The sequence below is a fragment of the Magnolia sinica genome, chromosome 11, assembly GCF_029962835.1.
Source record: "Magnolia sinica isolate HGM2019 chromosome 11, MsV1, whole genome shotgun sequence".
NCBI lineage: Eukaryota > Viridiplantae > Streptophyta > Magnoliopsida > Magnoliales > Magnoliaceae > Magnolia > Magnolia sinica.
The window spans coordinates 76,661,462-76,674,280 of record NC_080583.1 but is presented as its reverse complement, the minus strand read 5'-3'; the positions used below and the strand labels follow the sequence as shown (position 1 = coordinate 76,674,280).

The 12,819-nt window shown below is 40.4% G+C and overlaps 1 protein-coding gene across 1 annotated transcript; it reads right to left on the bottom strand.

Annotated features, from left to right (window-relative positions):
* Positions 1-2,790: 2,790 nt before the first annotated feature.
* On the bottom strand, positions 2,791-11,128 carry LOC131219404 (COBRA-like protein 1). The gene is made up of 6 exons (XM_058214521.1): positions 10,931-11,128; positions 8,401-8,480; positions 6,139-6,595; positions 4,989-5,148; positions 4,213-4,490; positions 2,791-3,357 (listed from the first exon to the last, which is right to left on the bottom strand). Exons 1-6 carry the CDS (start codon positions 11,031-11,033, stop codon positions 3,065-3,067), a joined length of 1,371 nt encoding a protein of 456 aa, XP_058070504.1. The 5' UTR covers positions 11,034-11,128; the 3' UTR covers positions 2,791-3,064.
* Positions 11,129-12,819: the final 1,691 nt, after the last annotated feature.

The following is a 12,819-nucleotide window of genomic DNA, read 5'->3' as shown; positions in this document are numbered from 1 at the left end:
AAACCATAGATCCAATTGGTTCAAATTGACATATCAGCCAGAGATTCATTTACTATCAAATGAATTAAATAACTTCACATTTAAATATTCAGAAGTAGGCAAAACATCAAAATCTCAATAAAGGAAAAACACCCACTCGCAGAAATACCACAAAATTCTATTTATTTAGAGAAGGTTCAACGGGTTGGACCATAAAGCACCATCTACCCATCAAATAACTCCCAAGCTTCCATGTGCAAGGCATCTAACCCGTTCAATAGGTTGTCCGCGTAATGAGGATCACCTTCTATCTTGTGATCAAGTGGACCAAAATTGTATTTTGTCATTTATCAACGGATAGAAATTGTTTCTATAGTGTAGCCCACCTGATTAGTGGATGAGCATGATTTTTGAATAAGGTGATCCTTAAGGTGGGGACAACCTAATGGAAAGGTTGGATGTCACTCCCACATGGTCTAATCAGTCGGATTTGAGAACTCCTGCATACATGTGATGCATGTTTGCATGTATGCATTTTAGGTAGCCTGTTTCATTCATCCAGTGAAAAGGACAGATACCCATCCAAAAATTTCAATTTCCACTCATAAGGTTGGCCGTATCTGTAAGTCGAATAGAGACCGTTGGTGATTTCCACTCCAATGAGTAAATGCCATATCTATCTTGCTCTAGAAGCAAGAATGGATAGGGCGTAGAGAATCAATCCCCACTGGCCGATCACCCCCCGAATGTCCCTTGAACACAAGACCTCTCGATATGAGGACAACTAACCGCTCCGAAAGCTAAAATTAATAGAGCATAGCGAATCAATCCCTTTATCTAATAGCCCAACCCCAAATCCCAGGTTAGGTCCTTGTTTGGCCAAACCCCCCTCGTGGATCTAACATTATATCATATGGGTTCCGCATCACACAAGTCACCCGCCTCACACAGGCCACCCACTCCGAGTATGCTTCTACATCCCACAAGCCACCCCCACTCGAGTCCAGTGTAAAAACGCCCCTGTACTGTGTTGTTTGCATGCATTGTTTACGTTCCCTTTTGCATCTATGTAATATGAGAGGAATAACTGAGTCCTAATATGCTTCACACAAGTCACCCGCCTCACACAGACCACCCACTCCGAGTATGCTTCTACATCCCACAGGCCACCCCCACTCGAGTCCAGTGTAAAAACGCCCCTATACTGTGTTGTTTGCATGCATTGTTTACGTTCCCTTTTGCATCTATGTAATATGAGAGGAATAACTGAGTCCTAATATGCGAAGAAACCCGAGTCGACTTGGTTTCCACTTTATCCCTATGCAGACCATTGGATCCTAATATGGGAGGAAAGCCAAGTTGACTCAGTTTTCGGTTTTTGTCTGAGGTTTTGGTTTTGCCCAGAGGCAGACCACTGGGTCCTAATATGGGAAGAAACCAGAGTCGACTCAGTTTCAGTTTTAGCGAGTCAACTCCGTTTCTGTTTAGTCCCAAAGCAGACCATTGGGTCCTAAATTCCTAATACAGTAAGAAATCTGAGTCGACTTGGCTTCGGTTTGTCCCGACTCAAGTCTGTTTTGTTCATTTCACCCCATTTCAAGCTTTGTTTCCTTCGATAGACTGAAACCAAGTCACCCAATTCAGAAATTAAAACAATGTTAGGTGCTATTAGTGGGGCCCACGGTTCATTCTCCAGATGTTGATATGATTAGGTAGAGGATGCCCCTCAAAATCTTCCAGATAGGAATGTCCTAATCCAATCTCTGACCTTTTCTTCCCTATGATTGCTGCATTCTTTATCTAATGATAAGGACACTGATCAAAGGGTTAAAATCTTTCCATCTGGGAAATTTTTGGGTCATCCCCAATCAATTGCAGGGCCATCAGATCAACAATCTGGATGACTGAACAATTGAACACTAAACACCTGCAGTCCAGCAATTGAAGAGTTCTGTTTGGGTTTCAGTTTCTAAAATGGGGCCATTGTTCAGTAATCCAAAACCATCTGTACGATAGGCCCCATGATAAAAGGCCAATGTATTCAACAGCTAGGATCTTCCTATATAAAAGCCCATTTCTTGGTGCATGGACCATTTACCATAAGTCCCATCAAATCAGCATTTGGGATCACTGAAACATGGTCCCTACTACAAACTAAAATTCCAAACATACTATCCAATCTATCTGCATAAGCATTGTATAATACCTCTTTATCTAAGACAGCTAATCATAATAAAATAAAATAAATACTATAAGGGTGCGTTTGGTCGTACCTAATTAGAGCTGCCAACAATTTGCATTCAGGTTAGGTCCTATGGTACCTGTACCTGGGTTAACCATCTAGTTCTTGAAGACCCAGACCAGGATCTAATTGGGTCCAGGCACTGATTGGGTACGCATCAGGTCTTTGTATCTAGGTTTTGAGTTGGGTTCGGGATAAATGTATTTGCATTGTTGGGCCCCCGCGATGTATGGATTAGATCACACGCACATGTGCGTGGTGTGCAAATGGGCTCTCTTACATATGAGAGGCTCGGGAATCCTCATTTCATTTGTTAGAATGGTCAATGTATACATAAACTAACTGCACCTGACCAGAACCGACTTTAACTGGGTCCATCACATGGACCCGCCCTGAACCCAAACCCAACCGGACCCAATTTTTAACCCGGTCAAAAAGGTCAGACCCGGACCCAAACCCATTAAAATCAGGCTGGGTCCAAAATAGCATGAAATTTCATGATATTTGGTGCAACCAAATGCACCCTAAGCATATGAAAACAATACTGAAAAAAGAAAATCATGAGAAGAAGAGCAAATAGACAATGTTTTCTGTTAATAATTGTTATTATTACATACGAAAGAACGTATTCCAAATGTTTACAACAGCCGAAGAAAACCGTGTTACACCGATTGAAATTTAACTGAAACGACATTGAATTCAAACCCCTGACCCATAAATAGAAGTGGAATCTTGTCGAAATGGAGACACACCTGGGCCTGCTTGTATTGCCAGAGTCAATGCCGGCATTCCAGCTCAAGAATGCCCTTTGCATATTTCGTTTATCAGAGCAGAAATTTCGGACTATACGTGAGCCAACAAGAACAACATGTATGCAAGGAAGGCAGTGATTGGAAGAAGCAAGGTGGTTGTCAATGGAGGGGTGGCATTTGGCAACCACGGATAAGCATCTGGAGGTGGCATGACGCAGTTATCGCCATTGAAATAGACACGTCGGGGGAAAGCCCACCCTTTATCGAAAGTGAAGGTCGCCGAATCCTTCTTAAAGAGGAACTCCGACTGTACATTCCCAAGTGGGCCGGCTTGCATGAGCAGATCGTTGTAGAATTTGACCCCCCACAGCATGGCTGTATCATCTGCAAAACGAAATTCGAAATGTTAGTGTTTGTAATGCTATGGCTCGTGTCCGAGGCATCAGAAAGCAACATAGAGAACCATGCCTTTTGGGCCAAACCCAACCTCGAACCAGCCCTTTTAAGTAGATCAGCTTAGTTATATGGGTGCAACTCGTGCAGGTTAGGTGAGGTTGAGGGTCAACCTGAGCCCAACCGAGCTCAGTCACGAGGGCCCAACCCACAACCTGTCGCAACCCTAATTCCAACCCGAAGGTTCCAACCCAAATTCCTCTATAGTTAAACCTTAAATGAACCCGACCAGACCCAAACCGACCAAATTGCATGTGATTATTCCCAACCAGACCTAACCCAATCAAATTTGGTCAACCCGAGGACCCTGACAGCCCAACCTGAACTCAGGTTGGGTTAGTCAGGTTCGGGTTGACCCAAAACCCAAGTTGCAGCCCTAGTCGGTTAGTCAACAGCTCAACCCAACCCAACCCAACCCATCACCAACCATATTCCCAAGACTGTTGCTGTATTTCTTTCTTAAACATACATTCGGGTGAGACTGGCCAAAGGATGGGAACTTCCAATCGGAAAGCGGAAAGGCCCAATACACAGTGGGGCCAATAAGATCAACAGTCTGAAACGCTGGTCCATGGGCCCCACTTTCGTGGACTGGCCGTATAATTGTATCACATACTAATGCATTACATCCAACTTCTGCCCGCACAAGAGGTGAGCAGATTTTAGAGAAAGGAAAGGTCTATTTACAACTCAATGACTCGATGATACACTGACAAGATCATTCCAACCCACAATCTGATTTAAAAAAATCAACAGACGGAAACATGTGTGAGTTAGATAGCTTACTTATGGCTTGATAAGGGGTTAATGACTTGTAATTGAAGCTGAATATCTTGGTGAGGTTGTCAAAATTCGGGTGCTGGACAACTAAGTTCCATTGCGTGTAATTCATCCTGTAATTGAAATTCGTGATCGTGACCTTCACCCGCCAGTATTCTTTGTAGTTGAGCTTGACGTGCCAGTGTACCCGGATCGGACACATGTGACTGGTACACTGGACCAAAGGTGAATAGTTATTTTTTCCACCTTTCGAAATAGCTGAAGCCAAATATGGTGAATTTCCCCTGCAAAACAGTCCAAGGACCCAACATGTCATCTCGAAACCCGAAGAAAAGAGAGTGTGCTCTTGCTACTTGCAGGATAGGATTCAAAGTCCAACTCCCTGCATGTGGAAATGTTGCCAAGCACAATTTCTGAATTCCACAAGATTGAAAATCCAGGTTGCCAAACACAACTTGACAGAATCCAATCTCACAGATCCTGGATTTGGATTATAGATTAGAATCCAAATCCAAATCCAAGCTGCCAAACGACCCCTTGTATTGAATGTGAACAGTTTAACTGTCAATGCTTCCATAAAAATGTGCCCACATGAGCCACGGCACATTAATGATGAGACTCACCAGATGAAGAACCCCAGATCGTGCACCCATACAGCATTTTCACGTATGGGGAGAGCAGGAATTGGACGGCTATTCCCACGAGTAGCCATCACAGTTCCCAATGAAAAGAAAAACACAATAAAGGTGCAATGGTGGCAGAAAATGATTATCATGACTTACTCTGCACATGATCCGGGTTGGGTTATATTGTTTTGGCAACCACATGTGCATGTCGGGCAAGGGACGATCGTGTCATTGTAGAAGGACGATAATGAAACGCAGCATGTAGGAGTCTTCTGAGACAGGAACTGAGAATATGTGCAGGTAACATTCCATGTCACTGCAACAAAATAAGACATGTAAAGTAGAGCCCTGTTAAGAAACATTTTGACAATTAAGAAAATTCCAAAATCAGTTGGGCCCCACTGTTTCGATGATCTGACCCAATAAATCAGGCTAGTCCACTCATCACTGAAAAGGGGCAATCGGCAATTGATTTCAAGCTGTCATTGCTGAACTGTTAGAGCATAGCGAATCAATCCCTCAGCCCACCCTGAGTGTGCACCTGCATCCCACGGGCAACCTCACTCAAGCCCGGTGTGAAAATGCACCTACATTAATCACTCCCGGTGAAGAGTCTCGAACACGAGACCTCCCACTCTAATACCAATTTGATGCAGGACAATTAACCACTTGCTCTAAAAGCTCAAATTGTTAGAGCATGGCGAATCAATCCATTTATCTCATAGCTTAGGTTCCACATCGAATGGGTTAGGACCTCGGCCGAACCCCCCTCGTGGACCCCAAATTAAATGGGTACCGCCTCACACGAGCCGCCCGCCTCACACAGGCCGCCCGCCCCGAGTGTGCCCCTGCATCCCACGGGCAACCCCACTCGAGCCCAGCGTGAAAATGCCCCTGCATTAATCAGGCTATTCCACTAATCACTGAAAGTGGGACAATAGGCAATTGATTTTAAGCCACCATTGTTGTCATCCAACTTTTGGTCAAGGTAATCATCTAATGGTGGGACCACCTGGTGCATGGCTCCACGAACACTACCTGGGATGACACGTGGGAACATGTTTCAATGATCTGACCCAAGAATCAGGCTTTTCCACTCATTACCGAATGAGGGACAATCAGCATTCGGTTTTAAGCTGCCATTGTTGCCATACATGTGTGGTCATCCAGCTTTCGGTAAGGTAATCATCTAATGGGGACCACCTGATACATGGCTCAGATGCTATGCACACTACTAGGATGACATGCATCCATGAGTAGAGGCACATATTTTAAAAAGAATCAAGAACTTTAAAGCTCAACTTACTCAAAGCTTGTGTTGCTCTTCTTCCATCCTGTGTCAAAAACTTAGTCGGTTTTACAATCTTCGCTGGCGAACATGTGTAGCCAGGCCCCGGGGCTTTGAGCGTGAAGTTCTTTGGCACTTTGACGGTCTTGTTGGTGCTCCCAGCAGCACCCACACTGAGCTGGAATGAACTTGCTGCATTGTCTGGATCCTGGACCCACGAATTGATCACGCCCCCTTTGCAGCAATTTGCAATTTGCATGTTATAAGGAGTTCCTGGCAGTAAATCCACAACAGTGGGATCTCTTTTACAGCAATGAGGGATGTTTCCTTTGTATCTTGAGCAATCGCCTTGGTCCGTAGCTTGAGCTCCAACCATGGACCAGATCACCTCTTTCTTGTGCCATGTCCATCCCAATGTCCATCCCGGTGCTTGGATGTGACGATATTGCTGGAAGTTGAACATTGTAACGACCGCCTGTAATATTTATCAGTTCAAACAGAAATTAGCAGATGGTTTGGAAGAATCAAAGATGAAAGAGAGATCAAATTGGAAACTATCAACTGTATGTTTGGGTGTTTACAGTTCCCAAGACCGACCAGGTCCGCTAGCGGAAATTCTGGCTGAGATAAGAAACAAAACCTTCTAGTTCGCATCTCAACCACGATATGGAGTAATAAAAAACAGATTAGAGGGTTGCATTTTCTTAGGTGTGCTTGGAAAGCCTGCCACCAATGATTTGCTAGTACACCTGAACATGGTTCAAAATATCGGTTTATACCTTGGATCAGCTGAAGAAAATACTTGATATCATATGGTTTTACCGAGGATATGGTCCTTGATAGAGTGGAATGGTAGAACAGGATTCGTTGACCCAAACCGAATTAGTTGGTATAAGGTTTAAATTATTATAATGATGACATATTATATTATATCAAGTTATCAATTGATAGATATCAGTATTTTGAAAACCTGATATGACGCACTTTTCGTATCCATTAGCAAAACCAGGACAAAAAAATCCATCAAAATCCACACTCACGCAGCCCTTATGAAGTGCATAATCATATCAACCAACACATAAGAATACACATCGGTTTGGAGCCCATTGGTACCTGCTCCAATACCAATATTTTGAACCGTCAACACAAATGCCTACCTAAAAAAATCCTAAGAATGCTACCTGCACTGAAGTTCAAAGCTTCTAAGTTTTAAAAGCAAAATGACTTTTCATTTCAATCAATTGGAAGAAAATTTTAATTGATAAAACACATATATAGATGTTATACAGCTGGAGAATGCACCTGGAAATTCGCAAAGTTAACAATGAATATGAGATAACCACCTCATTGACACCAAACATAGCAAACATGGGCCTTCCCATCTTTCTTATGGGACAATGAGGTGATTGTACCTAACATTGGGAATAGGGGTGCAACTCAGGCAGGTTGGGTCGGATTGAGGCTCAACCCCGAGCCCAACCCAACCTCAAGAAGACCCAACCCATAACCTGATGCAACCTGAATTCCAATCCGAGGTGCCTATACCCAACCTGACCCTACCCAAATACATGTGATTATTCCCAACCTGACCTTACTCAACCCGCATTTGCTCAACCCAAGGACCTTGACAGCCTCAGAAAAACTGACCCAAACTCAGGTTGGACCAAACCCAAGTTGCAGTCCTAATTGGGTATACTCAATTCTCTAATTACAAACAGAGAATCAGAATTTCTTCCTTCCTAATTATGTCGGCCAGATAGAGAGGACCGTAACAGACAAATACGAGATTCTCTACAACTACAAAAAAACAAAAGAAGAAGAAAGAAGGAAAAAATAGAAAAGCAATTAGATTTGACATCTATATAACTATATTATCATAGACATTAAAGTATATTGGTTTTCCTATATTGTCAATGAAAGACTGGAAGTGCTACTCATTAGATTCCAATAGCCGATTGTCCCAGCAACGATATCAGACGAGTGCAAATTTCAGATGCCACTTCCATCCTTTTGGTAGTGTTTTAATGTTTTCTCAACATAAACACTATCTGCAGCCTCTGAATCATGTTTAAGAAAGCTAAGGACCAACCAATAAATTTAAAAAATAAATAATAAAATATGATGCTGTATTGCATGGGGGTAGCAAAACACTGTGGAGAATCAGATGGACCGGATAAATATTGAGAGATCATGAGCAAATTGATCATATGGGTACCTCTAAATGCCATGTAAACACTAAAAACAGTAGTATGCAGCTGTGTTCTATATATAAATACTTACAACATAGCCATCAGGAGTCCATTGTATAACATCCCATTTGATTGTGATATTTCCAGTTGGATCAAGTGAGTCATAGGCTTCTGCAAACAGAAAAATAAAATAAAAACACAACAAAATGCATCAGATCCCTCATTAAAATAATAATAATTATTATTATTATTATTTTATTTTTTTTTAAAAAAAAAAAAAACATCCATCATAAATAGCGGAACAGTTGGGTAAATCTCCCTCTCCCCCACCCAAAAATAAAAAAGGTTCTAAATCAAGAAAAAGTCCCACATCCAGATATTCAAATTCTAAGTTTCTGCTAAAAATAAAATGAGAATCTACCTAGTCATTATAAATAACTATAACACCCAATGCACAATTCGAACTAACTATATTAAACAATCACACTTTCTAAGGCAAATTTGAAGTAAAATAATAATAATCATCATCATTTTTAAATTTCAATAGATGCCCAAATACCAAAATGTAATGCGATTATATTGAGAGAGAGGAACGATCACATACAAGCACTATATGTGAACTTTCATTTACAACACCGTCTTTCTGCCCAACATTTCAGCTGCAGAGGACATCGCATGCAAAAGGCGGCCACACCATGAAGATCACCCAAATAGAAAAGCAGACTGGTATACCAATCTGGTGAAACATTACCGATGAATGGACACACAATGGTCTGACTCAACAAATCACACTGATTTCACTGCAGATGATCTTCAAGGTGTGGCTCATATTTTGCAGAACTCATATATCCTGTGCAATGCACATGTTACACTAGCGGGAAAGGCAGGTCTGTATGTCATTGTTTCTCCATTTCCAAACTCCATCTCCAAATAATTTTCCGAAAAAAATAATTGACATTTAAATCCATGGAATCAATCCAAGCTGAAAATTAATAAAAATACTACCTTCTGATTTTCGATGCATGAGATAGAAAGAATTCTCTTTATCCAATATATGCAACCCCATATTCCAAAACTTGTAGGAAAATAAGGATCGTCTTCTATTCTTCATCCTCTCCATAAATCTTTTAAAAAACCCAAATGCTCCATCTCTTCATACCATCACAAAATATCTTCCTTTCTTTTTGCCCCCTAAGTAAGAAAACCCAACTGCTAAAACTACTAACACAACATAAATTCTTCTACATTTTCCAAATTTTCTATTTCTAATCATAGAAAAAAAATAATAATAATAATCAAATAATAGATTCGAGTCCTTCTATAATGTAACTCAATCCAACCACCCAATTGCTAAATCTATTATAAAATAAAAATACAATAAAAAAAATTGCCATTTTCCTTATCGAAAATTTCCCAAATCTATGCAGCCCAACATTCCAAAACTAGTATACAAATAAGGACCCTCTTCTGTTCTTCGTTGTCTCTATAAATCTTTTAAAAAGCCCAGATGCTACTTCTCCCCATACCATCACAAAACATCTTCCTTTCCTTTTTTCCAAATTAAGACAACCCTACTCCTAAATCTACTAACACAGCATAAATTCTTCTTCATTTCCAAATTTTCTAATTCAAATTATAGAAGAAATCACATATCAGATTCGAGCTCTTCTGTAATCTAACGCCAATCCAACCACCCAATTGCTAAATCTATTATTTATAATTAAAAAATTGTCATTTTCCTTTTCTAAAATTTCCAAAATCAGAAAAAAAAAAAAAAAAAAAAAAAAAAAAAAAGAAAGAAAGAAAGTGAGAGCTCTATGGTTTTCAACAAAACCCATTAAGGCAACCAAACCCATTAACGCAACCCAAAAACAGAAACTTGAGAAAGAGAAGAAATTTTATTTATAGAAACCCCAATTTCTAACTTCCAATCTTATCACAAAATTCACAAGAAATTCTCCTTTTATCTATCAACCAAATCCAAGAAATACAAATTCCAATCAATGAGAAATACGGAATTCAACAAGAATTCATTAACACAGACACGAAAAAGCACCCAAAAACATCAACAAAATTGAAAAAAAAATAAAAATAAAAACTCCTTTCTACAAAATCCCATTTTTAAATCTCTTTAAAAATTACAGGAAAATGCCCTTTTCTTTCCTATCAACCAAACTCCAAATGCCATGAAAACAGAGAGAGAGAGAGAGAGAGGGAAAATTCCCTTTTCTTTCCTATCAACCAAATTCCAAATGCCATGAAAACAGAGAGAGAGAGAGAGAGAGAGAGAGAGAGAGAGGAATATCTAACTCAACCAAAACCCATGAACAGAAAAAAGGAAAATAACCCAAAAAATCAAAATTTAATAAAAATAAAATCTAACTTTATTTTCTGGAAAACATTTTTTCAAACCTCTCAAAAAAAGAAGAAGAAGAAGAAGAAGAAGAAGAAGCGAGGTTTCCTTTTTTTTACTGAATCTAGCAAATCCCAAGATGCATAATCCATCAAAAGGAGCAAAATCTCCGCAATTCAATCAAAACCCATTAAAACAAACAAGAGAATAAAAACCCAAAACAAAATTTAGAAAGGAAAATAAGAAAAAGAGATCTTGGAAGACCCACCTGTGGAATTCAAACTGCAACAGAAAAACAAGATCACAATCAAAATGGTGAAGTTGGTATGCATTGAAATGGGTCTGACTGTGGAGGAGAAATCAAAACCCATTTTCTATTGCAGATTTCTGATCCTTTTCTTCTCTTCTTTCGAAGCACAAGATCTGCACAAGATCTGCAACAGATGGACAGAGTTTATTAAGTGGGAATTGAAGAGAGCTTTTATAGTCTGTAATCAGATTCTTCCAGTAAAACTCACTTACAAGCTTAATTAAGGCTTTCGCCATGATGTTGCTGATAATTACAGAGTTGCCACTACTAAAATGACAATAATACCCTTCCTGTTTATTAAAGTTACACCTACGCCCTTCGGTTTTGAGAACGTGTTTGGCGCGGACGCGGTTTCCCTCCCTATTCACGCTGCCAGTAGTGAGTTCGCTAGTCGATGCTCTGTGGGCCGACCATGATGTATATATTTTATCCACGCCGTCCATCCATTTTTTAATATCATTTTAGGATTTTTTAAAATAAAAGAGAGAGATTAAGATCTTAGATGAACCACACCACAGGAAAATAGTTGTGATTGAACTACCACCGTTAAAAAATTCCTAGGGCCCACTGTAATTCTTATTTTCCATCCAAACTGTTAATTAGGTCAAAAAGATATGGATTAATGAAAAAAACAAATATCAGCTTCATCCAAAATTTCTGTTGCCTCCAACAAGTTATTAATGGTAGGCGTTCAATCACCAGTGTTTCCTATTGTGGTCCGCCTAAGATTTGGAACTGATTCATTTTTTGGCTCATAGCCTAAAATAATCAGAAAAAATGGATGGACGGAGGGGATAAAAACATACATCATGGTGGGGCCCTAGGAAAGAATAAATATTGTGTAGGGCCCTTCCCGGTGTTTATATGCCATCCAATCCATTCATCGGATATAAATCATCAGGAAAGAATTAGACAAATATTGCAGTATTTGGAATCTTAGGTGAGCCATGCCATGTGAATTCATAGGTTTTTAAGTTATAATTATATGATGTGGCCCACGTCAGTCTTGAATCAGCCTAATATTTTGTTTTAAAGGCCAAAAATGGATGATGCACCTGACGGACGGTCTGGATTTCATGCATAACTCGTTTAACCCATGTCCCGGTATGTACCACTCCGGCATGTATTTCCTTTAATGTACCAGGCCCCATCAGTCCAACTGATGCCCCGTACAATTCGGGTGGATAAACGCTCCATACACTCCAATCTACGGTGAGAATACCGTCCATCCTGACCACCATTGCCAACGTGTCATCTGTGTATGACATCAGAGTTGTAGGGAAGGTGGGGCCCACCACTAAAATCAGGTGGCATAAAGATCAGGCCGATCCACCCGTTAGATGAGCCACACATGTACATCGCATCAGACCGACGTTCATCCTGCAGGACCCATCTTTTGGACCGCCAGGATGCTAAATGGCCGAATTAAGATCTTATAATCAATGTGATTTTGAAATATCACGCATCTGAAATGGGTCCAACCATTTTGATGGTGTGGATTGACTGAATATGTGCCGTTTATACACATAAATGTCACTGATTTCACCCCATCAAACAATAGGCCAGACCGAGTATTAAGATCCAGGCCGAGTAAAATAAGGCTTGTCTAGTATTGAAGACTGAACCACTTGAACTGATTGGCCCGAGTCACGGGGTGACTCGTCCGAGTCCAGTGAATAAAGATGTATTACCCGACCGAATTGCAAACTGAATACTGTAGGGTCCACCATGATGTATCTATCCTATCCACACCGCCTATCCGTTTTAACAACTAATTTTAGGGCATGAGCCCAAAATTGAAGCAATTCAAAAGTTAAAGTGATCCACACCATAGGAATTAGTGAACC